This window comes from Castor canadensis, chromosome 4 (assembly GCF_047511655.1).
Source record: "Castor canadensis chromosome 4, mCasCan1.hap1v2, whole genome shotgun sequence".
Taxonomy (NCBI): domain Eukaryota; kingdom Metazoa; phylum Chordata; class Mammalia; order Rodentia; family Castoridae; genus Castor; species Castor canadensis.
This window is the reverse complement of record NC_133389.1, coordinates 22672605-22699047: the sequence shown is the minus strand read 5'-3', so window position 1 is coordinate 22699047 and position 26443 is coordinate 22672605. Positions and strand designations below refer to the sequence as shown.

Here is a 26443-nt window from a genome sequence, read left to right as displayed (position 1 = left end):
CTCCAAATGGTCAACTATTCTCCTGTGCACGTTAGCAAAGGAATCCATAGGCTGTTGAGCAGTCCTGTTACAGACCACCATGTAAGCCAAGAATTAACGCAGTTTTTGTGAGGCTCACACAGGCCCTAGTTGCATTAAAGGTTTGTATACATAACTCTACCAGAACTAATCACATCCCACTGCTTACCCCTGGTTACCCAGGTTAATGACCAAACAGCCTGGTCTCCAGATCATACATTAATATCCACCACTCATCCTTATATCTTGTATACCCACTTCAAATTTTTTACCTCAACTAAAAGTGTATTTTACATGATTACTCAATAAACACATTGATAAGTCTCCTAAAGCAAACTTACTCTCAAAGTGATGCACAATGAGCATTTCCATCCTGTATTTTAAAATTTTTAGTTGTGAGCCATTACACTGACTTAATGGTCAGAAGTTTGAAAACCAATCCTGTAACCTTACCCAATTCCATCCCCAATCGAAATACTATATATACTTTAATAACCTATTAGCAGGCACTCATAACCTCAGTATTTTCTCAAATTACCTCCAATGGCTGGTCTTACTGAAACCTGTCCCTTGAAAATACTACCTACCCTAAATTTCTCCCAGTGTGTGTGTGTTGTTCGTCCAGCACTCAAACACTGAGGCTACACCCCCAGGTCCCTCCTTTCTCTCTAGATCCTTTACAGCCAAGTATCTAAAGCCCAGGAAATAAAAGCATTTTTTTTCTCCCCATTATTACTTTCAATGCATTTCTCCATTTTTGCTCCTTCAAAAACACCAGCTCCTTTAATACCATGTGGCTATAATCATCCTTAACCCCTCCTCCCTGATTTCTCTTTCATTCATAAGGCTTAGGGCTGTATTTCAGATTTTCTCTTCAAACCAGCTTTTTTTTTTTTTCTCATTCTTAGAGACTTCAATATTCATGCGGATAATTCTAACATTGTAAGTCCTGTGAACCACTCCTCTACCCAACTTCACTTACCTAATACCATGGCCAAAGAAAGGCTTGTTAATATTAGCAATCACACCATCTCCAGTATTTCAATGAATCATCCAACTCTCCCACTTCCACTTCCTGTCTTTGCAGTTCACTTACTCAGGACTGCCTTTTGCCTTTTTTGATCCCATAAAGACCTATCAACGGACTGACCTGTTTCCCTTGTCCCTACTCCTTTCACATTCTTCCCTAAACAGTATAGTTCCATGGTCCTATTGCAATCTACACTGTAAACGGGCTTGACTTTTCTTGACTTTCATGATTTTTCCACTCAGGATCCATTATTTTTTAACTGTTCCAATCCTTAAAATGGGACAAAGATTAATCAAAGCAACATCTCTTTCATCTACCATCTAGTGATTCTCTTTCATCCCACAAAATTTATTAGAAACAAATTGCTTGCACTTACCAATTTTCTCTTTCATTTACTTCATAATCCAATCCAATCTGGCTTCTGTTCCCACCAAAACTTATACTCAAGGTAATGAACTCTATGTTGCTGTTATCAATGGGAATTTCAGTCTTCCTCCAGTCAACTTTTCAACGGCAACTACCCTACTTTATGAAACCTGTCTTTGCTTCCTGACTAGTCATATTTTTCTTCCTCAATCCACTTTGCTGATTCCTTCTACTTTAATTATTAGATTTTCTCAGGGCTTGGTTCTAAATCCTTTCCTTTATCTGGTCCACTCCCATTACTTGAAATACTACCTATGTGCTAATGACTTCCAGCTCAGGCCTCTCAATTCTAGCCCAGTATATTCAACTGCACGTATGTCATCTCTTATTTGGATGTCTACTAGGCACCTCAAAGTTGCACATTCAAAACTGGCATCTGTCTCTACATTCCCTCCTTTTGGTGATTTCAGTTAATGGCAGCCCAATCCACCTACTCAATCTAAAACCCAAGGACTCACCACTAAGTTATCTGTCATGTTCCACACCCAATTCATTGGCAAATCCTACTAAATCTATTTTCAAAAGAGGTCTAGAATCTGACCACTTCTATCTCCAAAAGTAACACTGTATGTAGGCCATCATTTCTCACTGGATAAAGCTACTTCTTCCTCACTCCCACTTTTGTCCATTTCATAGCAAATTAACAGAAACTTGTAAAACATGACCCACATCTAACAGGAATGCCAATAATCCTTTGGAAAGTCTCTTAAGTCCTACAAATACTAGATTACCTACACATAATTTACAATCCATCCCTAACTATCTCCTGTAGAGACCAAAAGACACTCCACTTAGGAAGACGTTAATACACTGACAAAGAAAGTACCAGTACATTTGGGGAAGATTCCATTTACTTTCTCATTCACCAGGAATGTTAGTGGAAGAAATGAAGCCTCTGTATTCAGTTTGGAAGATGCCTAAGAAGGGAAAAGCCAACAGGTAGTTCTTACCTTATGTCCTACCTGGAAATGGAAATCAGAATGTTCCTAGCACAAGGCTCTTTACCTACCTAGTGACCCCTAACAGACATGTCAGCCCACTGAAGTATTACTTCAATAACTGAAAACTCCAGAGTCAAACAAATGCTTCAGTTAACTACAGCAAGTGACCTGGCCCTCATCTATCCCCTCACATCTTCTGTCAAGGCCTTCTCCATCTCCTGCTTCAAAAACACAAAAGTGGAAATATTTTATATAGATCCCTTTGAGAACTTAATGAAGATAAACTCTCTTAGAAAAATGCATGCAGAAATACTGCCCACAATTCAAGGGTTGCTAGAAGTCTTCTGCAGTATAAACTGTCAGATTAGAAACTTCTCCTCCCCACTCCTCAATCTCTCTATGGTTTCCTTCCAAGATGGTCTTTCAATCTTTTAAGGAAATTAAAAATATATATATATTTTTTATATATTCCCCATTCAAGCTTCCTAAAAGTAGTCTAACCATTTTTTTATTAAAAACATATATGCTTAATATGTTTGTAATCACAAAGAAGCTGTAAAAGAACATAAAGAAAAACGAATTTATAGTTTCCCTAGGGATTTCAAAAACTAGAAGATTTGTGTCTCAGGAACCAAGGGACAGGACACATTACTTCACTAAATAACAACCAAAATCTTGTAACATTTAAGGGCCAGGTACATTTAAATTCTAATTTCTCATTAGAAACTTATTTCCCACAGAAACTTACGGCAGTTAAAATATGATTTCTGGTCCTTTTCATCTCTGAAAACTGGTTATGTAAATGTCACCAGGTGTCTTCTAATTTTGCAATCACAGTGATATATGAAATCTTTATCCTCCTTGCTTTCTCCATGGCATTAAACAAAAATCTCCAGGCATTTGTAATACCACATTATCTTGATTCTCTTATTACCTTTCTGGAAGGTGCTTCTCAACTCTGTGCAAGATAATTCATTTAGTCTGTATTCCTACAATGTGACAACTTTTTTGTCCCTACATTAGACAATGCTAATGGCAAATCACTAGACGTGAATTTTCAGTTTGACTTGGGAATCCATGGGCGTCCACAAGATCCTTTTGAGAGACCAAGAATCAATTATTTTAACTCAATCTTCCTCACCCCATCCCCAAACTTGATCTTCTCTCCTTACCCCTATCCAACCCTCAAGTGACTTAGTCAATTGTATGTTGCTAAACAAAATACCCTAGATTAAGTAACCTATAAAGAGGTTTTCTTGCTTCACAATTCTGATGGCTGGAGGGCTTAAACAGTATGGTGCCAGTGTTCTGGTAAGGGCCATCTAGCTATGGCATAATCTTGCCAAAAAGCCATGCAAGGCAGAAGGGAAATGTGTGTAAGCTAAAACCATGAGACCAGAGAGAAACCAAGTTTTGTTTTTAATAACATGCTATTTTGGGAACTGTTGCAAAATCTAAACCATCCCACTTGTCCAGTATTAATGCATTCATGAAAGTGAAGCCCTATGACCTAACTACCTTCCACTAGGCCTCATTTCTTACAGGTTCTATCAACATCACCTTACTAGGGACCAAGTTCCTAGCACATGAACCTCTAAAAGACAAACCATTCCCAAACCACAGCAGTGAGTAAAGCTAGAATTACAGCAGGCATCAACAATACCCTCTCTGTAATCATCCAGGTACTTAAATCTACTAAAGTCTCTTGATTGGTCTCACCTTTCTATAACCCCCATCACAGCATTAATTCAGGCCATCATTACTTTTCTAAATTATAACAACCCAACTAGTCTCCCTACTTCCAGTTTCACTCCTTTCCAAATCCAGTCTCCATTCTATATCCAATACCCAAATCTGATTCTCTCCGTTACCACCCACTCAATTAAAGAGTTTCTCACACTTTGCAGGTATTGCCAAGATGTATGAGCTCTTGTAAAACTTTATTTTTATCATTTTATGAGGATAATTACAAGTATATTCTACATATGGTTGAAAACCTAAGATACAGTCATATAGAATTCAAGTCTGTGTTTATAAGCACAGTAACATACTACCCACCTTAAACCAAGATAATTCATGAAAAATGAATAATGGCAAACTTAATACACAACTGGTCCCATTCAAAAGAGTATGATGCTCTTTATTTCCAAATGTATTAAATTTGGGCAAATAGTCATGAAAGAACAGTGTCTTTCTAAGGTATTAAGGTATGTTGGAAATAACTTTTTCTATACTTATTCTACATTTACAGAATAAATCATAGGTCACACTAATGCTATGGAATTTGAATTTTACTAGTCTTGCAGTTTTAATTTATAGAATTTTTATATTAAGAGCTTGAAACACAAGAATTCAATTTAATGTTTACATATATGAAACATTAAAAAGAATTCTAACAAAAGTAAGGTATTTGAAGTTCCCTGAACATATTTTGCATTCAGAACCACTGTATTCTTTTTTATCCAATCTTAGAATGTTTTCCATTAATTTTTTTAGAAATTATGTTTCCAATGTTTCCTTCCTGAAATGTCAAGAGTAATGACTCTGAAACATCACTGTTTGAAAAATCAACAGCTACATAAATGCACAAATATTTAGCTTTTGAAGCAAAACTTTTGTTGTTTTATTCACATTGAGAGATATAGGTCCAGAACTACCACCCAATATGGTAGCCACCAGGCACATGTGACTATTTAAATTAAATAAAAGTAAACATTTAAGTATTCAGTCTTACTAGTCATATTTCAAATATTCAATTGCCACACGTGGCTATGGCTCAAAGAATTCCACCATCACAGACATCTCCATTAGATATGTTGCTCTGTAACATCTTCATTGCAGTAATCACTGAGAAAGCTGCTTATGACTTCAAGTATCAATTTGATGACTTTCAAATCTTCCTGGTTTTTTTCTTTTTCCCATTAAACTAATGTTAAGATATTCAGTAACTTATGTGATATTTCAACTCTACTTTGTCAACTGGAGAGACAGGGGTTGGCTGGAAATAATTACAGCAATGGCAAGAAAACAAATAAAACATAATATAATCAAGTTTGGAACTGATTTTCTGGGTATGGTTAAGATTGAGTTTCACACAAGTAGAAACGGGTACTGAAAAATACCCATCCTAAAATAATTAAGAAACACTTTACAAAGATCTTCAAGGTATCTTTTCAATCACACTTGAAAATATTATTCATTACCAGTGAATTTCTTTGATAAAAGACACATTAAAATCATAGCTTATAATTAATCAACATATGCTACAATTTTAGCCTGTTTCAAAGTTTATTTTGATGACTACATCTCTTGATTCTTTTAAAAGCTTAAAACCAAAAACTCAAAAAAAAAAAAAGTACTTTGGCCAGGGAAACACTACGTTGGATTTCTGTTAATCACTTTAAATCTCCCACTTTTTTTTTTCCATTGTACTATCATTCAAAAAATATATATAACTCAGCTAATTATACCACAGATATATTTTCTGCTTTATAAAGATATTTAATGTTAGTCTTATTCCAAAACATGGCTTATTTTAGAAAATGCAAAACTCCACCTTGTGACTATTCAACTAAAATACAATCAGATGCAAAAATAAGACCAGATCCCCAAAATAATGTATGGCATATTAATTTATTAAATAAACATTTATCACAACTATAAACATTTAGAATGAGGTGGACAGTAAATCAAATAAACACCAAGAACATTTATTAATGTACCTACCATGAGCTAGGCATTGGACTGCATATACAAAACAAAACAAACAGGATCCCTGCCCTCATGGAGCTCACAGTCTAGCTGAAGGAGAGTAACAAATACAATGGCAAAGCACTAGGGAGCATTATGGAAGAAGGGGACTGGTTCTGCCTGGAAAATGCAGGACAGGCTTCCCAGAAATGGAGACAGTAGAGCTGGGCCTTGGATGAGGAGGAGGTCGCCAAATGGAGGGGAAGGGGCAAGCGCATTCCAAGCAGAGGAAACAGCATATAAGCAAGCAGAATCTTGAAAGTGCATGCCATGGTGCAGGATGAGTGGTCCAGAGCAGCTAGAGCAGAAAGGAGCACACAAACTAAAGAGGCAAATTAGTTTTTGGTTTTTAATGAACCGTAATTGTCAGGTAATAAATCTTCAAATTACACTAAATGTAGTTAAACTTTGATTCGCTAACAATATGGTAATCTGAAAGCATTCTCTTCATTTCATAAATATATGAGAACTTCTATGGATACCCAGTACTGGGGTCAGAGCTTATAAAAGGCAGTTTTACAAATACAAATCTTAATTTCTCTCTGCGTATGCATGTGCACGCACACACACACAAACACATTTGCGTTTTGTTTTGCAGTATCTAGGTTTGAACTCAGAGCCTACAGTTTGCTAGGTAGGCACTGTAACACTTGAACCATATCCCTAGCCCTTTTGCTTTTAGTTTGCTTTTCAGATAGACTCTTATGTTAACACTGCCCTGTTGGCTTCAGACAGTGATCCTCCTGCCTCTAACCCCCAAGTAGCTAGGATTACAGACATCTACCATGAAGCTAGCTTCCTCCACATATTTAAGAGGCATAAAAGCTTCCTTAACCTGAAATCACAGCTTACAGGTGAAATCATCTACCCACATAGATAGTCCCAACTTTTCATTAACTTGGACTTGCTCTATTTCTACCAGTATTTCTTATCCTTAACACTTGCATAACTATCAGCCTGAACCAACCCCGAAGTTAAGCACTTTAACCTTCCCCTACCATTCTGCCTCCTAAACAATGCCCCTATGGAAACCAGTGAAAGATAATATATGAGAAGACAGTGCATTTTGACCTCCTTATTAATTTGTATAAATTATTACAAAACAAACTATCAATCCAAATTCTGAATAAAAACAGACAGAAGTAGAGAACCCCCCACCCCACTGCTGCTGCCATATCCTTCAGGAAAAGTAAAAAGACAAGAAGAAAAAGAGCTTCTTGGGTCACACAGTTTCCTACGGTGAACACCAAGCTAACCAAGATAACTTAATGCTCAGGAAGGTGACAACTTAGGGAAGGGGAAATGGGGAAAGGAAAGAAATTAACATGGGTCAATACTTTGCTAGATGTTTTTATATAAATTCCCATTTACTTGTCACAATAGCACTAAAGAAAAAATTTTATTACCTTGATTTTACAAATAAGAAGCCTAAGTCTCTCAGAGACTTTACTCAAGAGACTTTAGCTGCCTATGACTGCATTATCTAATAAGCAACAGAGCGAGTTCACCAAAATATGCCTGCCTGGGTCCAAAGCCCTTTCTGTTTTACTCTACTGCCTCTGGGCTCATAAAATAACTACTGCACTCCCAAGGGTCAAGCACCATTCCATTCATCAAATCCTAGTAAAGAAAGGCCCTACTTTTCCCTCTATTATTTTCATACCAGTAGTGTGAGATAATGATAGGGACAACACACACACAAATCTCTGAAAGTTATGTAATAAAAAAAAATGGAACAACTGGTAGTCGAATTATTAAAATGGATGATTTAGACATCTGCAGTGATGATTTCAACCTCGACTCTGGCTCAATCCTGAGGAAAATAAAGTGCTTAGTTATCTCGCAAGGACTGAGCAAGTCAATGATTCACTTGTAGGTAATATATGTTTAGTTGTCCTTGCAGGAAATGTTTTCTTTGAAAACATACTGGGTGCTTTGATACAATTAAATTAGCATCATAATTCAAATATAACTTGTTTAAATTGCTATATATGAAACTCTCAGTCAAGCAGCTCAATAAAATAAGTGCTAATGGAAAAATCTCCAATCACAATAGTAGGATGAATATATCATACTTAAGAATCAATATCCTCAATGTTATCAAAACTAAACTGCCGTTTCTCAAATTCTGAACCTGAAAATTACTGATTATATACAATTATAATTATTTATAATTATACAGACTGTGGTAAGGAGAATTGCCACATTAAAATTTTTCCATTTTTGAAGCAGCAGGAACTATTTTAAGAGGAAAAAAAGAAAGTAGACAACTAATACTAAAAAGAAATCTTATGTAAATGCTCCCAATAGGTCAAAATGTGTGATGTATTATGGCCCAGAGAGATACTGAAATGTTGTTTTCTACTATGCAAAATTCACTTACACGTTCTCTGCTCAGATTCTATCAAATACCAGAAAATAAATTAGATTTATAAGTTAAAAAGCTTGATGGGGAGGAGGGGGGAAACATGCAGACAACCAAACTTCTCAGTGACATGTTACAATCTAAGATATTTTTCGAACAGCTTTTAAAATAGTTTATATATGCTATACATAAATTAAACCAACCTTATTTTGATTGAGAGGATCATTCCGCAGTCTCTGTTTATTCTTCTGTAATTTACTAGGCATCATCTTTCCAGTTCTGAAGTCAAAACTGCTGAGGTCAACAGTATTTCCCAGGTACCTTGCCAACTGAGGTTTGCTTCTGAACTTCTTACCACTTGGACTAGAAGAAAGATAAAAGTTAGTTGTACAAAATGCAGTAATAATACCCTATATCTCTATGTACGCCTTTTCTTCATGCCGTTCTTTCTGCCTCCAACTGTTGTCTCATTATAATTTTGCATGTTTATTCTTTAATTCATATTGCGAGTTTTAAAGAAACTTTAGTGTTTCATCTAATGTAACACTCCTAGGTACAACACTGGAGCACATAACAGATGTTGCTACAGATTATCCTAGTCACTCACTCAGCAACTAAAAAGAACCAGAACACAGACAGCATGCATGCATAGTACAGCCTGGTCATTGCAAATGTCTTCAATCTTACAAACTTTCTTTCCAAACTAACTTTTGAAAATGCTGGTTTTGCTGGGCCCTCATGGCTCACCCCTATAATCTAGCTAAGGAGGCAAAGATCAGGAGGATCGCAGTTCAAAGCTAGCCCTGGGCAAATAGTTCTCAAGACCCTATCTCGAAAATACCCAATACAAAACAGGACTGGCAGAGTGACTCAAGTGGTAAAGCGCCTACCTAGCAAGCACTGGAGACCTGAGTTCAAGCCCCAATACCGCAAAAAAAAAAAAAAAATAAAGAAAATGATGGTTTCTTTTTCTATAAATATTACATATATACAATTCCAACAAGAATCAGAAAGAACTTCAGAAAAATTCTCAAGGCAATTAACCCTTATTTAAAACACATAAACAAACCCTTGGAGTCAAACTCAAAATATTTATAATAGAAAAAAAAAATCCTGAATTTTGACATTTAAATACCCCCTACTACAACTACTATATTGAAATAAAAAAAAACTACGGCAGACATCTGTCAACCTGTTTATACAGTTCATACATGTTTTTATCTTTTTAATTTTTTGTTGTTGTCAAATACCGGGATTTGAACTCAGGGCCTCACACTTGCTAAGCAGGAGCCTTACCACTTGAGCGCCACTCCACCAGCCCTCTTTGTTAACAAACCTTCTACCTTGAAGTCTATCAAGAATACCTTTTTTTTTTTCTGATAGTACTGGGGCTTGAACTCAGGGTCTTCGCCTTGAGCCACTCCACCAGCCTTTTTTTTTGAAGGGTTTTTTCTAGATAGGGTCTCGAGAACTATTTGCCCCAGCTGGCTTCGAACCATGATCCTCCTGATCTCTGCCGCCTGAGTCGCTAGGATTACAGGCGTGAGCCACCAGCACCCAGCAAGAATATTCTTATAAGAAATATTGCCAAAGCTGAAAAATCATAGAAGTCTCAGAATTATACAGAAGACCGAAGTACCCTAAAAAATTTTTTTTCCTGTATGGCAGCTTAAGCTATAAGAATTTTTCTTTCAACCAAAAAAAAAATTCCATCAACTGCCCCCAGACATGCCATTCCTGAACCAATTTGTGATCGCACCTTTAATTTCTCCTACTCGCTATTTAAATACCCTGAAGAAAAGGACTAGAGAAAAATCAAAACATGAGGTGTATTTTTCCAGTTCATATAAGAACATTTCACCACTTGAACTTTGCCTCCTTTCATTACTGTTAAACTGTATAAAGCAATTCTTAAACCTAATTCCATCTTAGAGATTTTTTATGACAAATTATCAAAAAGAAAGAAATTTTATCTGGCATCAGACTTTCAAATCTTAAAAAAATGTAACTGAGATAATAGAACAGTTAAACTAAAGTCACCCTAAGTTAGTGGTATCACAAACTCTAAAGTTGATACAGGAAAGAGTAGGAAATACTCTGGAGTTAGTAGGCATAGGTAAGAACTTTCTCAACGAAACCCCAGCAGCACAGCAACTAAGAGATAGCATAGATAAATGGGACCTCATAAAACTGAAAAGCTTCTGTTCATCAAAAGAAATGGTCTCTAAACTGAAGAAACACCCACAGAGCGGGAGAAAATATTTGCCAGCTACACATCAGACAAAGGACTGATAACCAGAATATACAGGGAACTTAAAAAACTAAATTCTCCCAAAACTAAGGAACCAAAAAAGAAATGGGCAAGTGAACTAAACAGAACTTTCTCAAAAGAAGAAATTCAAATGGCCAAAAAACACATGAAAAAATGCTCACCATCTCTAGCAATAAAGGAAATGCAAATTAAAACCACACTAAGATTCCACCTCACCCCTGTTAGAATAGCCATCATTAGCAACACCACCACCAACAGGTGTTGGCGAGGATGCGGGGGAAAAAGGAACCCTCTTACACTGTTGGTGGGAATGTAAACTAGTACAACCACTCGGGAAAAAAATTTGGAGGCTACTCAAAAAGCTAAACATTGATCTACCATTTGATCCAGCAATACCACTCTTGGGATATACCCAAAAGACTGTGACACAGGTTACTCCAGAAGCACCTGCACACCCATGTTTATTGCGGCACTATTCACAATAGCCAAGTTATGGAAACAGCCAAGATGTCCCACCACTGACGAATGGATTAAGAAAATGTGGTATCTATACACAATGGAATTTTATGCAGCCATGAAGAACGAAATGTTATCATTCACTGGTAAATGGATGGAATTGGAGAACATCATTCTGAGTGAGGTTAGCCTGGCCTAAAAGACCAAAAATCGTATGTTCTCCTTCATATGTGGACATTAGATCAAGGGCAAACACAACAATGGGATTGGACTTTTGAGCACATGATAAAAGCGAGAGCACACAAGGGAGGGGCGAGAACAGGTAAGACACCTAAAAAATTAGCTAGCATTTGTTGCCCTTAATGCAGAGAAACTAAAGCAGATACCTTACAAGCAACTGAGGCCAATAGGAAAAGGGGAACAGGAACTAGAGAAAAGGTGAGATCAAAAAGAATTAACCTAGAAGGTAACACACAGGCACAGGAAATTAATGTGAGTCAACTCCCTGTATAGCTATCCTTATCTCAACCAGCAAAAACCCTTGTTCCTTCCTATTATTGCTTATACTCTCTCTACAAAAAAATTAGAAATAAGGGCAAAATAGTTTCTGCTGGGTATTGAGGGGGTGGGTAGGAGAGGGAGGGGGCAGAGTGGGTGGTAAGGGAGGGGGTGGGGGCAGGGGAGAGAAATGACCCAAGCCTTGTATGTACATATGAATAATAAAATAATAAATAAATAAATAAAATACATGAAACACACACACACAAAAAAAGTTAGTGGTATCACATTTTTTGCTGTGCTATGATGATGATCACCTGTAATCATCATTGCCCAGTCTACAGTACAAAAACTGTATCTTCAGAAGACCACCTTCATGCATGTGAAACTACACTCTGCAATCACCTAATTCAGAACATTTTTCTTCTTTTATTTTGATAACATGAATAATCACGGTGGTTAGTCAAACAGTTATGAAGACCAAACAGAAGTGTTTCTTCAAATCAGTTTCTGACAGCATTAAGTATGGGCGGGGGTGGTGGTCACTAGAGTGGAGTAAGATGAAGTGGCCTGTAAGGGACAAGTGGAACCAAAGATGGTAGATGGCTAGCTATATGGCTAAAGAGCATGTTCAACACATCACTCCCCATCAGTACTGGGAAATACTTTGTAGGAATTTATAAAAATCTTTACCCTAAGAATTCTGTAAGCTACAGCACTGGAAGAGTTGAAGACTAAAGAAACATCAGCTTTCTGTTTTGTTAAAATTCCTTTATGTGTTAAAGCTTACTTGTCACTATCAGAGTAAGTACTCGAAGGAAAAGATTTCCCCAACTTTAAATAATTATTCTCCAAAGATATCAAATTTTAACTGAGACTTAAAATATGAAATTAGAAATTATGTTTATACAGATAAAACCTGTATCAGAAAACCAATAAAATAATGTAAACCACTACTTCCACACACACACACACACACACACACACACACGAAAAAACTTCCTAAGAGGTCCCCATACCACCTCCTTAAACACCTTTCCTCTCAATCTATAAATGTAGACCTTTCCTAAAATAGACCATCCTAAAGCCCTCTCTATAGCTCATTCCTACTCCCATGTCTGATCAGTTACTAAATAATCACTTTTGAACCCATTCTTCCTTTCCTGGGTCATTGCAGGAACCAAGTCTTTATCAACCCAGGTCTAAATTGCCATGACAAACTGATTTGCTGTTTACTGTCTCTACATTCTAAGCTACCCACATGGCTTTTTCTAAAACACCACTTTGACTGTAGTGCCTCTTTAAAAACCTTCGATGTAAATTTAATTTTAAAAATATTTAAGTATGTACGATTTTTACATTTTATGTACAAGTTAAAACAACAAGTTTAAAAATAAAAATAAAAACTTTCCATGGACTTTACCCAATTATCAAAAGGGAGCCAAACATCTTAGCTCTGCAGTTGAGGTCCTTTTTCATCTGGCCTGCTTTTCATCTTTCAACTCTTAACCTTTCCACTCCTCCTACCAAGTGACCTTTGCTCCAGCCATATTGGTTTAGTCACTATCCTCAACAGGTTGAATGGCTGGCAAGATCCATGTCTTTTACCTGGTCCATAATGCATGACTATATTCCAATCTCCAAGATCACAGAAATACCAATCCATCTAATATCCTACCTCTTACATAAAGCCTCCACAGAACCCAGTAATAGGAATGTTTTCTTCCTATATAGCAAGTACTGCCTATAGCAGGCAGATCATCATCTGCCTACTGGCTTCTCTTCTAGTTTTGCAATGTGTGGTTATAAAATTTCTGCAAGTTTAAATCTTCAGGTTTTTTTTTTTTTTTCCTGGCACTACTGGGAGTTTAATCTTAGGGCCTGGCACTTGGCTAGGTAGGCTCTCTACCACTTGAACCAGGTCCCCAGCCCTTTTTTTAGTTATTTTCATCTAATAGGGTCTCACATTTATGAGACCCTATCGTCCTAGGCTGCTTGGACAAAATCCTCCAACTTTGGCTTCCTATGAAGCTGGGATGACAGGTACATGCCAGCAGAGCCAACATTTGATTGGTTGAGATGGGGGGGGTCTCACAAACATTTGTGTAGCCTCTAACTTGAATCCTCGAGATCTCTGCCTCTGAAGTGGCTAGATTACAGGAGTAAGCCACCACACCCAGCCTACACATTTAAATCTTCTTTTTACAAATAGCCTGCTGAAGTATCCATTTATGAATGAAATTATATGATGTCAAATTTCCTCAAAAAAAGAAGGTTGGCCCAAGGTATTGGATTGGGATAGGTGTGCAATTAAGATTAACCATTTTTTATTGACATGCCTCATATGGGGTAGTCTTTTTTTAATATAATTCTACCTCCCAATGTATTTTTGAAAATGTCTACAATGTTTAAAATGTAAACGTTTTACCTTAAAGTATTAAAGTATGAATATTTACCCTGAAAATAGGAAAACGGTTTTTTAAAATATCAAAACTTTGGACAGATTTTTAAGGATTTGGTGACTCAAATCCTTAAAGAATTTCCCTGGCATGGGGAAAGGGCCAGGATGGAGTGCTATTTTTAAACTATAAATAAGGAAAAGATTTCTTTACTATCTGGCTAAGGTGTCAGCATTGCTCTTTGCCTACAACATCAATGTTTAAGGAACTACCACATAATTTTATGTGGTTAAAAAAGACATCAAAAGTATAAAACAAATTCTTTATCAATATTTTCATTCCATAAACTAGTATTTATGTAACAAAAAATATAGACAGTATGTCATTATAACTAATTACATTATCTTTATTTATGGTTTGTTAGGAAAAAGTTTAAAAACCAGGATGGCCCACTAAAATGTAAAAAATGAATGAATATAGAACTACCCCCAATGTCTTCTCCCTGACTTAAGGCACCTGTTTTCTGAGAAAGGAAAAAAGAAAACCAGTGTAGCAGACACTATGCAGAAATGTCAGAAATTAAGTATGTTTGGAATTTGGGGATGGGAGTGAATATACATGAAATAAGATTGAAGTGAAAACTGTTAAAACTAAATGAGTACAGAAGGATTTGTTATACTTTTCTTTTATAAACATTCAAACTTTTCCACAATAAAAGGTGTAAGTATATCGTGTTACATACAATATACTCATATATGCTAAAAACAGACAGGAAATACTATGTTTAAAAACAGTGGTTCTTTGGAGGACTATAACAATGATTGTCATTTCCTTCTCTATACTCTTGAATGTTTTTGCAATTTTCCACATTGAGCATGGGTTACCTTTATAATTTTAAAAAACAAAAACAAAAACAAACCCTGTTGAATGCTGACAAACTAACATTTGTCCTCCCCACATTTCAACAAGCCACTGTAAAGATTCACATAATTATGAAGCATATACTGTTATTTATATTGGTCAATTAAATGAGAAGAAAGAAAATTTTTTCTGATCTGGCCATCTACTACATACCAAATGGCTTATGTGTATTCAGTTAGCCTCAACAGAGTTCCATTAGGTAGAGTTCTTACCCTTGAATTATACTTAAGGAACCATAGGCTTACATGAAAGTAAAAATCAGTCCAAGCAAAAGCAGTAAGACACTACTCAAGCCCAATTCTTCTAACTCAAAAGTACTCAGTCTTGGGCTGGTGGAGTGGCTCAAGTGATAGAGTGCCTGCCTAGCAAGTGTGAGGCCCTGAGTTCAAACCCCCATACCACGGGGGCGGGGGTAGGGGCGGGGGGGGGGGGGGGAGTCCTCAGTCTTTATTGTAAACCAGAACAATGGACAAATGTCTTTCAAATAAGTACACAAGTATAAACAAAGTGCTTAGAACTGCTGTGGTGCCAGGCGCCTGTGGCTCACGCCTGTAATGCTATCCAGGAGAGAGAGATCAGAAAGATTGGTTCAAAGACAGCCCTGGGCAAATAGTTCACAAAATCCTATCTTGAAAATACGAGACACAAAGAGGGCTGCCCAAAGTGGCTCAAGTGGTAGAGTGCCTATGGTAACTAGATGGCTGTAGAATCTAAATAATAAAAAGCAGCACCATGTACTTTGTATGTCCACCCTAACTTCATTTTTCTATTTTTTTATTATGGACTACTCTCTGAGATACTCTAACAGCTTCACAACTGCAGCAAAAGAAATGTTAAATTAGTTAAAATTAGGTTGAAACATATTATCCTCACAAGATAAGTAGTTTTGGTTTGCATTTGTTTTTGTTCGTGGTACTGGGCATCAAACCGAGGGCCATACTCATGCTAGGCAAACCCTATGAAAGCAATTTTTGATGGGAGCTTTTTTTAAAGCCAAGGACAAAAGGATTCTTTTTACTAGTAAAAAAGAAACAAAACTCCTACAAACTGCCCCCCTCAGGTCTAAAACTCTATATGTAATATATACACATAAACATGTAAGTTTAAAAAAAAAATAAGAACATTCATTTCAGCTACTCATATCCCTATCTCTGACTAAATTTAAGGCAGGATGTTGGATTGGGCAGAGGACACAGGCATCCTGAGTAGGGCAGTCAGGCTTATCTACAGCCAGCATTAACCAGGAATTTTAGACTTAATAAACATTTTAACCATTTGTTTCATTCAGCAAGGATTTGTTAAGAAGCTTCCAAGTCCCAGTATGATGACACACCCTGTAATCCCAGCTATTCAAGAGGCAAGATAGGAAGATTACAATGTGAGCCCCTTGCAAAAGTGAGAGATCTTATGTAAAAGTGAAACCCTATTTGAAAAATTAAAGCCAAATGGTCTGAAGGAAGGAATGACTATTTATCCAAGCAAATGTGATGAGTTAACAGAATTGTACTCAAAATGTCATAGGAATAGCCTATTTTTCATAGGGGTCCCTGGGAAAGGCTTTTTTAAAAGAGATATATGCCAGCTAAAAAAATTTTTAAGGATATTCGTCCTTGCTTTATCTAGATTCTTCTAGTAAGTACAAAGGAAAATACCACCAAGAAAAAGCATTCAAAAAAAAAATCTTTAAAAGTGGATGAGATTCTTTTTTTTCCATTTTTATTAGCATACATTCGCTCTACAGGGGGAGCTTGTTGTGTCAATTCTGAATACCCTCACACTGTACATCGGTTAGATCGCCCCATCTCCCCACGACCACCTCACCACCACTTAAAGCAATTACAAGAGATTTTATATTTCTATTTTATGTATATGAAATTAACAGAGAATGAGATTCTTCAGCCTCACATTTACAAATCACTCATAATACTTCCTGACAAATGCTAAGAACTCAATTTTAAAATCCAATTTTAAATTTTTTTATATTCACATGGAGCTTATATATTATCAAATTTCCAAACAAATAAGTTTACATTTGTGAGAAAGAAGACAAAGCAAAATTATGAGATCTACAGATATTACTCAAATTTCATTCTATTCCAATTGCTTACTCTCTTTTCTTAGAAAGTTTTAGTTTTTAGAAGTTCTGGTGAAATGCAGTAAAACTTCATTTTATAACATGACTAGCTATTTCTTAGTGGAAACACCAAAAAGCAATAAAAGACCAATAAGCCAGGGCACAAAGGAATTAATTTCAAAAGAAACAGAAAGTCCATAAGATTACAGAGTTGACAGTTTATTTCTGATTCAACATGCAGGTCTTGAGAAGATCTCAAATACGAGGTAAAAAGTATAGGTTTTCACTATTCCCACCATAAAATTTGTAAATCAAAAAAGCACAGCTTCTTTGCAAATCACCTGCTTCTGTCTCAATAATCAAAACCAAATTATAAAAAAAAATTATGAGTATCTCACAAATGAAAGCAATTTTTTAAAAAATCGTGTATAAACTTAGATCGGAGATTATTTTTAGCATGTACATTCATCAGTTCCCTTTGAACTATGTATTTCTTCTAATATGGGTATTCCAGGCGCTGTAGCAGGTGGAATGTTACCAATGTCAGGTTCTAAAAATCAGATGGCAATGCTGTATCTTAACAAAAATTCCTCTAGCAAATCACAAAAAGATTTGATGGTACAACTGAAGAAAAAGCATCAGAGCATGATTCCCACTGTACCTGCACATCTTTCATTTCTGGATGCTGACTTCAATCAAGCAACACCAAGAGGAAAGACTAAAAGTTTATTACACAAATCCATGCTTTGTATTTCTGTACAAAAATAAACTCTTGATAAAATTCTATATCTTTCCTTTGTCCAACTAAAGCACTCTTTAAAAAATTCGTCTTTAGGGTACATTTCAACTTTATCTCAACTCTGAAAGAAGAAAATGAATTTCTTCAGCAACCATACACCATTAAAGTCAAAAGCTACACGCGGCTTCCAAGTTTCAACTTGACTTCTTTGAATTTAAGTGAAAGGTTTTTAAATGGAAACCTCTAACTTGGCTCCTTAGGGAATCTGCTATCTTAATACCTGAGAAATAAGTGCTAATCTTTGGGTTGCACAAAGATCACAGAAAGGGAGGGAGGGGAGACAGGAAATTTCTGAACAAACCAATCACTTCTATTATCCAGAATAATACAGCTTTAATTACATTAACTTCTAGCAATTCTTCTATTCTTTTTCCTCCTCCAGTATGACATAAACCTAGAGGGCCGTCCTTTGGTACAATGGCTTTACTACCAAATATGATTTAAAATTTACTAACATCTTCAGGATACAAGTATAATAGTAAATTATTACTTTAGTGGCACAAGAAGTTTAATACAGTAGATTAGGCATGAGGTACGGCAGTATTTGGAGAATACAAGTAGGGCTCTCTACACTATGAAGCTCTCTACACTAAGGTGTTTAAGAATTCTGGAATTAAACCACTTGCTTCAGGATGCTAACTACCCTTGCCAGCAGTACCTCTAGCATATACTTGCCTTCCCTGTGCAAAATTTCTCATCTGTAAAATGGTGATTAACTGTACCTATGCCTCAGAGGAATTTGAAGATCCAATGTGATAAATCATAAAGTAATACTAATGTGAATTAACACTAACAGTTACCAAAACCTAGAGTCTGTCACATAGAACTCACATAGAATTAGGCCACAAAGACTCTGTATTATATCCTATACTGTACAGTCAATGAAATTTAAATGTTGATTTCTTACTTGCACCTGTGCATAAGGGGTATCCTATTTCCCACTTTCATTGTATGTCTATTTTATCCCAACACCACAGGTAATATAAATAAAGCAAAAGCAAAGTCACATAAATCTTGTTTTACAAAATTTCAAGTGTAATATCAGTATCAATAAAGAAACACAACTGTGTGTTCAGCCCTGTGCTGACACACTAGGTGACAGCTATGTGAAAAATCTGTTTCGTGCAATTAATATGAAAGCTATCCAGTGGACACCAGATTTAACTACATAGGAATAACCACAAAGAAAATACAGATTGGTGTCTTTTATCCAAAAAGCTGGAGACCAGAAGTGTTTCTGATTCAGATGCTTCCAAATTCTGGAATATGTGCACATACATAATGATGTATCTTGGGGATGGAACCCAAGTCTAAACATGAAATTCATTTATGTTTCATATATACTATATACACATAGCCTGAAGGTAATTTTACACAATAGTTTTATTACACCTGTGTTTTGACTATGATATGTCATATAAGACAAGTGTGGAATTTTCCACTTGTGACATCTTGTCTCAAAAATGTTTAAGATTTTGGAGCATTTCAAATTTTGGATTTCCAGATTAGACTGTAATATGGAAAAGGACATTTTAAAGTCAAGCTAACTTTAGCCAGGCACCACTGGCTCATACCTGTAATGCTGTAATGCTAGAGCTGATTAGGAGGACTGCAGTTTGAAGCCTGGAGCAAATAGTTCAGGAGACCCTATCTCAAAAAAAAAAAAAAAAGTCACCAAAAGAAAAGAGTTAAAGGGCTGGTGAGTGACTGAAGCAGTAGGACTGCCTGCCTAGCAAGTGTGACGCCCTGAGTTAAAATCCCAGTGCCACAGACACGGACACACACAAAATATCTGACAATGGTCAATCACATTCCCTCCCTGGGTCCATTCAACCACTTTTTTCCAAATACTACCAAAAGAGGTCTTTTTATTGTTCTGTTGTTTTGTTTTGTTTTTTATTTTAAGGCAAAAAAAGGTAGAACTGATAAATTATTAAGAATTCAAGCTGGGCACTGGTGGCTCACGCCTATAATCCTGACTACTCAGGAGGCAGAGATCAGGAGGATCCTGGTTCAAAGCCAGCCAGGGCAAATAGTTCATGAGACCCTATCTCGAAAAAACCTATCACAAAAATAGGACTGGTGGAGTGGCTCAAGGTGTAGGCCCTTAGTTCAAACCCCAGTACAGACAGAAAAAAAAAAAAAAAAAGAATTCAAAAGCCTCCAAAGCATTATAGAAACCTTTATAAACAAAGGGGTTATATCTATACAATTTTTAAACCTATTTATAAGTTCAATGCATACAGTAAGAGTTAGCCACTGAATTGTTTTTCTTAATTAGTCCTTAAATATATATAAAGCTTCAAGAACTCTATTTTAGTGCCCTGGAACTGAATCCTTGTAATAAGCACTATGAGGTACAGGTGATAACCAAACCCATCTAATGAATGGGGGAACCTGAACACTCTGAAGGTTGCAGGGCTACTAAGTGTAGGAGCTGAAGTACCAACTCCAGATCTCTCAACCACTTATGCCTTCCCTATAGAGTTCTATACTGTTTATTCACATCACTCATTATTTTAGACCTCAATTATATCTAAGTGAAATCTTTTTAGTTTCTCTTCATATGCCTTATCTCTGTAGTTAATTTTGATTCTCTGGTCCCACTGGACCCTTTTCTCAGAGAAGTGATCTGGTGCAAATGCATCATAATCATAATTTTGTTCAGAGTCAAAAATGTTTCCTATTACATTTCCAGTATTCAACCAGATAACATTCTATAGAAGCCACGGTAAGTAGTAACTTTACCATGATTCCCCAGTCTTTAGAGCCAGTTATAACCAAGAATCTAGAACCCTACAAATTTAAAGTTGATTTTTAAAAAAGGCAAGAGTTTCTGAGGAATCCTATGAAGAGGAAAATATTTCCAAAACATCAATCAGCAAGTATCACACAGCGAACCAAAGCCTAGAAATGATAGGATCAAGTAGACCAGTCCAAAAATTATTGTTTAAATGATGGGTTCAAAGGATAGCAAAAATGGACCCAATAAGTTAACAAACCACACCCTTTTTAAAAACACACTTTGGATGATAATGTATGAACTGCCAAAACACTATCAGTAATCCTGACAGAAGGCATAATTATATTGCTTAACTGGCAACCAGAGGCACACCTTTTTTCTAGAACTTGGCAGTATCAGGAAGCAGCCAATATTCTACCAAAATTTGAGGTTTCTCTATGAACTAAATTTCACTCTAATTAACAAGTGTCAGGCACACCCTACATTTATAGGCACAGATTACTTTAACCTCCCCAGGGGCCAGCTAATTCGGGGTTTAGTAGAATTAAAATCTGTGTGAACAACTGGGTGCAGGTGTTCACATTATCAACAAGAGCGGTCACTCTTAACCTACCTATTAACAGACATGGCAGGGGCTTTGTGAACTACTGGCTTTTTTAAGGGTGAGATATGCATGGGGAAACTAGTATGTAAAACAGTGACACTGCGGGTTGAAAAATAATTTTTCTTGTTTTACAAGTAGGTGATTGCCATCATTCATCACTGAACGCTAAAGCCACAAGTCAAAGTAACTACTGTATTCTAAGTATCACACCACGCTACATGTATCCTGGTGTTTCAGAATGTAACTCTCAGAGAAATCGAAACTGGGTATTAACCATTCTGCACAGCAAATAAAGCTTTACAGGCAGTCAATACGCTACACAACATTCTTTCTAGCCCTGAACTCAGCACATGCAGTACGAATGTGTTCAACGTGTTCTTTACATTTTGCATAAACAAGTAAAAGGCAAATCATGCTGCAGCATCTCAAACTTTCAGCTTAACAATAATTATCACAGCGATTTGTAATTTTCCCTAAGATGAATTTGCTCAGAAAGTTTGTTTTAAATTGATCATATCAGATTTTCCTACCATAAAATATTTATTGAGTTCTGCACAAAAACTTAACAATGAAAAGTTAATAACACATTCAAGAAAACACTGGCCACAAATATAAATGAGCACTACAACAATCTGACTTTTGTTTTTTCTTTTTTCTTGTGGTTCTGGAAAGCAACCCAGGGACTTTATGCATTCTAGAAAAGAACTCTTCCACTGAGCTATCTTCCCCCACCCAATGTTCCAGTCTTATTTTTTATATAAAAGACTCACTGTGTGGCCGAGGCTGGCCTTGAACTCCTGGACTCAAGCAATCAATCATCTGTGTCAGCCTCCTAAGTAGCTAGGACCAGACCTCACCTGGCTTGACTTTCTTGGTGGTTTGTTTTGTTTTGTTTTGTTTGTTGTTTGGCTTTTTAATTGTTTTTCTGTTTTATGTGACAGGGTCTACAGTTCAGGCTGGCCTCAAACTCACAATCCTCCCACTGGGATTACAGACATATGCCACCACACCCAAGAGGGCTTTACATTTTTAAATAAATTTTCATGCTACTTTTCCAGAGAGAGGGAAAAAAAGCTTTGCAATAAGCAAAAATTAGTCTGAGCAAATACATCATCCCCAAAACAAACAAATTATATCCCAAGAGAACTTCACAGTTCACAGAGAAATTCAAAGTTTAAGAAGTTCAACTGAGAAAAGATCCTTTCCTTAAGGAATTTAATCCCACAGGATATTCCTGTCAAATATAATTGCCTACAAGACATCAGCGCATCACTCACAAAAGGTTATGCAGACTGCCTACTTAGAAAGTGCTGTAAATGAAAAACACAGAAATGAATGATTGTGAAGAGCACTAAATAAAACAAATTAACTAGGGAGAAGCATCTATTTTTTAAAATCAAAATAATGTTCATTCACTAAAGCATTTCATAGCACTGAATTAAAATATTTGATGGAGAAAGACAAAACGAGAAAATAATCACCTTTATATTTTTAAAATAAATTTCTCATTTACCAGGAGATTTCAAGATGAACAATCTCAGAATAAGTGAAAAAATAAGCTTTAATACTACTTTCATTTCTTTTGTGTTGTTTTGTTTTACTTGAAAAGATGAAACAACTTTACCAAAACTACCACTCATCCACATATTTGAGCAGCCATCGGGGATGAGGCTATAGCTCAGTGGTAGAGCACTTGCCTACAGATGTGCAAGGCCTTAGGTTTGATTCCCCAGCATTGTGGAGGGAAGAAAAAAGAATATGTTCATATTTACATGCTATTAAAACAGTAGTAACTGCATTTTTGTGTGTATCTATGTTTATACGTTTGTGTACAATTTTTAACTTTTAAACCTATTTAAGAATAGTCTCAATTTATAAACAGTGCACTGTATGCAATGTGCATATGTATGTACACATTTTCCTGGGGAATGACAGAAGGGAAATCCTTCATAATATTATTCCAAGGCTGAATGACTGACAAAGGTTCCAACACTCAAATACATACCCTGCCTTTCAAACCACTGAATGTAACTTGTTTACACTCTCTTCTATAATGGAATGGTTTACAGGAAAATTTAGTAAATTTGTCTGTAATTCTACTGATACCAATAACCACAGACCATTTCCTGAGCTTACTGTCTTATACAACTAAGAACATGAACAGGATAACTAAGATTAAAGTGAAAAATTTCTAAGTATTTAAACCAGGTTTGTCAACTTTATCCCTACTGACATTTGAGGCCCAATAATTCTTTTTTTTTTTCTTTTCTTTTATTCATATGTGCACACAATGTTTGGGTCATTTCTCCCAATAATTCTTTATTGCAGGAGCTGTCCTACGAATTATATCACATAACAGCGTCTCTGACATCTACCCCTCCATCTATATATAGATACACCACTAGCACCTCACTCCCCAGGTGTGAGAACCAAAAATGACTCCAGACGTTGCCAGATGTTCCCTGGGGGGCAAAATGTTGGTCTAGGAGCGTTAACTTAGTAGTGTTTCCGTTGTCAAAAGAGTATGTTCTGCCGCACCAAGGAGTTCCAAAAAACTTCAGGCCTTTCAAATGGCCACTTTACATGAAACTTTCCAGGATCCCACAAAGTAACTGAAACTTTGTTTCCGTAGATAGCTAATTCTTCCACATGTGCATGATTAACCACTCTTGTGATGATGAATCTGGGACAGGCTGGGACAGGAGCCAATAGTGACTGGGTTTTATAGTTCTGATGAATTACACCTTCTTTTAACCCTTCAATGGACTACCCATCACTGCTAATAACCCTTTCTTTGCAAGCCATTTTCCCCAATGCCTTTCATATAAAATGCCCTGTCTCTCTCAATGCACTTAGGGTCAAATCTCACCCAAGGGTACCAGACACCGTCCAGTATCCAGGCCAGCTTGTCCTTCCTACATAAACCCGGGACCCCAGCTCTCATCTTGCTGTCCCCTGCCCAGGCCAGCCCTTGACCCCGACTTGACCCCACCACCCCCTCCTCGCCCCCAGGGAGGTACCTGAAGTAGTAGACATCGCTCTTGCCGGCACTGAGCCCAGATTTTCGGATCACTTCCTCCTTCTTCCATCCGGGGGGGAGGGCCGGGCAGTCCATCCTCTTCCCGCTCTCCGTGGCCCGGGGTCCCCTGGGCCCCTGCCCCGCGCTCCCCGACGGGAAAGGGACCGGCTCCCGCCGGGGGGCGCCGCCGCCACCGCTGCCGACGCCGCAGCCGCCGCTGCCGCCGTCGCCGCCAAGGCCGCTGCCGCCACTCGGGGGACGGCCGCGGCCCCGGCCCCGGCCACGGCCCCGGCCCCGGCCACGGCCCCGGCCCCGGCCACGGCCACAGACGCCGCCGCCCCGGCCCGCCTGCTTCCACCGCCCCCGGCCACGGCCGCCGCCCCGAGCGCCTTCCCTGCGCACGCCGCTCACCGGGGACGGGGCGAGCGCGCTGCCCTGACCCCCCTGCTCTATGGCGGAGTCGCCGCCAGCGCCGCTGCCGCCCGCCGCGCTCTCCCCCTCCTCCTGCTCCGGGCAGCAGCGGCCTCCCCCCGGGTGCGCGCGCATCCAGCCCCCTCCCCAGCCGGCGCTGCGCTTCTTCCGTAACCGAGCCCTTGGAATCCCGGAGACCCGCCCCGCCCGCAGCGCGGCGCGCGGGGGACGCGCGCAAGCATCATAGAGCGGGCGCGCACAGAGCGGCCCTCCCGCCCGGGGCGTGGCCCCGGTCACCGCCTCTTAGTCCTCCAAGCGCTCGGGGCGGCCATCTTGCCCCCGCCTCCTGGACGGTCCGCCCCCGGCCCCGCCCACGCCGACCCCGGCCGCGCCCTTCCGGTTCCCGCCCCCGGCGCGCTCACAGCCCGGAAGGCGGGCCGCCGGTGACGGGGCGCCGGCGACGGTGGTTGCTTCGTGTCAAGTGGGGTTAACCTTCCTGGTGGTTTGATGCCACCTATGTTTGCTTGCAATTAATGAACAATAAGCAAAACAGACCTGGTGTTTACTAACCCAGCTGTCATTTAACGGGGTTATATGCACCACCCCCGTTTCCCACCGCTCCACCAAGTCTCCCCTTTTCCTTCAGACTGAAGGAAAGAGGCAGGCAGTGTCCCTTTGGATGTCACCAGTGTCCTCCAGAGCCCGGCTTCAAGGCCACTGACGAATTCTAGGACTTTTTTAAGGCTATGGGAAGGGAAATGGTAATTTGGATTATTCTCTCCAATCTCAAAATGACTAGATTCCTGAATCCATCTAGAATTTGCTACATTTTATGGGATCTTTCTTGATTTAAACCTTCTTGTCAAACACAAAAACCAGTGGCCTTCTACTTGGTAAATATTGCTTTGTGTTGAAAGTTCAACTTAACCCACTGTGCCAAGCCTGTAAGAATCTCTGTGGAATTCATCTGGGCCAGCCAAATCATTATTCAGAAGTAATTTTAAAGAGTAATGGCAAATTACTTAAACTGATTTCAATTTTAGAGAGTTTTATTTTATTTTATAAAAGGTGAGTGGGTCTCACTATGTTCCCATGCTGGCCTTAAACTCCTGCCTCAGTCTCCCCAGTACTGGGGACCACAGTGGTATGCACCACCATGCCCAAGTTAGAGAAGAATTTTAGAATTTTATAAATGTTTAATATTCATAAACATTTTCAGTAGAAATGTACTGTTGAAATTTAAGATGATACATTATGACATATTTGAAGAGTGAAGCAGTTTTGTTATCAGATTGATGACAAACTCTCTAGGGTTTCTGAATGCATAGAACCTGTAAGTCAAGGACCAAGATTAATGTATAGAAAAAAATTAATGTAATATAATGGAAAGCTAATAATCAAACATTAACTTGTACAAACAAATTTGTCTCTGAACTCAAACTTAGAGAGATACTAAGTAATAGCATCCTATATGAAATCTATCTAGAAATATACCCAGCAAAGAGTTGGATTTTCAGAAGAAAATTTTCAGGTCAGTAGTAGAAATGTGTGAATTTCAGTCATTTGTGAAAGTGAGAATTGAAAGGAGACCCTCCAAATAAAAACATTCTTCAAGAAAGAGCTTGCAAATTTAAATAATAATGATAAAACAAGAAGAGTAGGATCAAGGATCAAGAACACAACTGAATCTGTAGCAATACCAACATTTAAAACTCAG

The 26443-nt window shown here is 38.0% G+C and overlaps 1 protein-coding gene across 2 annotated transcripts in view; it reads right to left on the bottom strand.

The window, feature by feature from the left end:
• Mbd2 (methyl-CpG binding domain protein 2) overlaps nt 1-25017 on the bottom strand; it is a 62935-nt gene extending 37918 nt beyond the window's left edge. The window contains exons 1-2 of one of the 2 annotated variants that reach the window (XM_074069809.1): nt 24317-25017; nt 8734-8893 (exon numbers count right to left, since the gene is read on the bottom strand). In XM_074069809.1, the coding sequence (XP_073925910.1) occupies nt 8734-8893; nt 24317-24861 (705 nt within the window). In that variant the 5' untranslated portion in view covers nt 24862-25017. The remainder of the gene's footprint in view (nt 1-8733; nt 8894-24316) is intronic. The other variant, XM_020174112.2, reaches the window with a different exon arrangement.
• Nucleotides 25018-26443: the final 1426 nt, after the last annotated feature.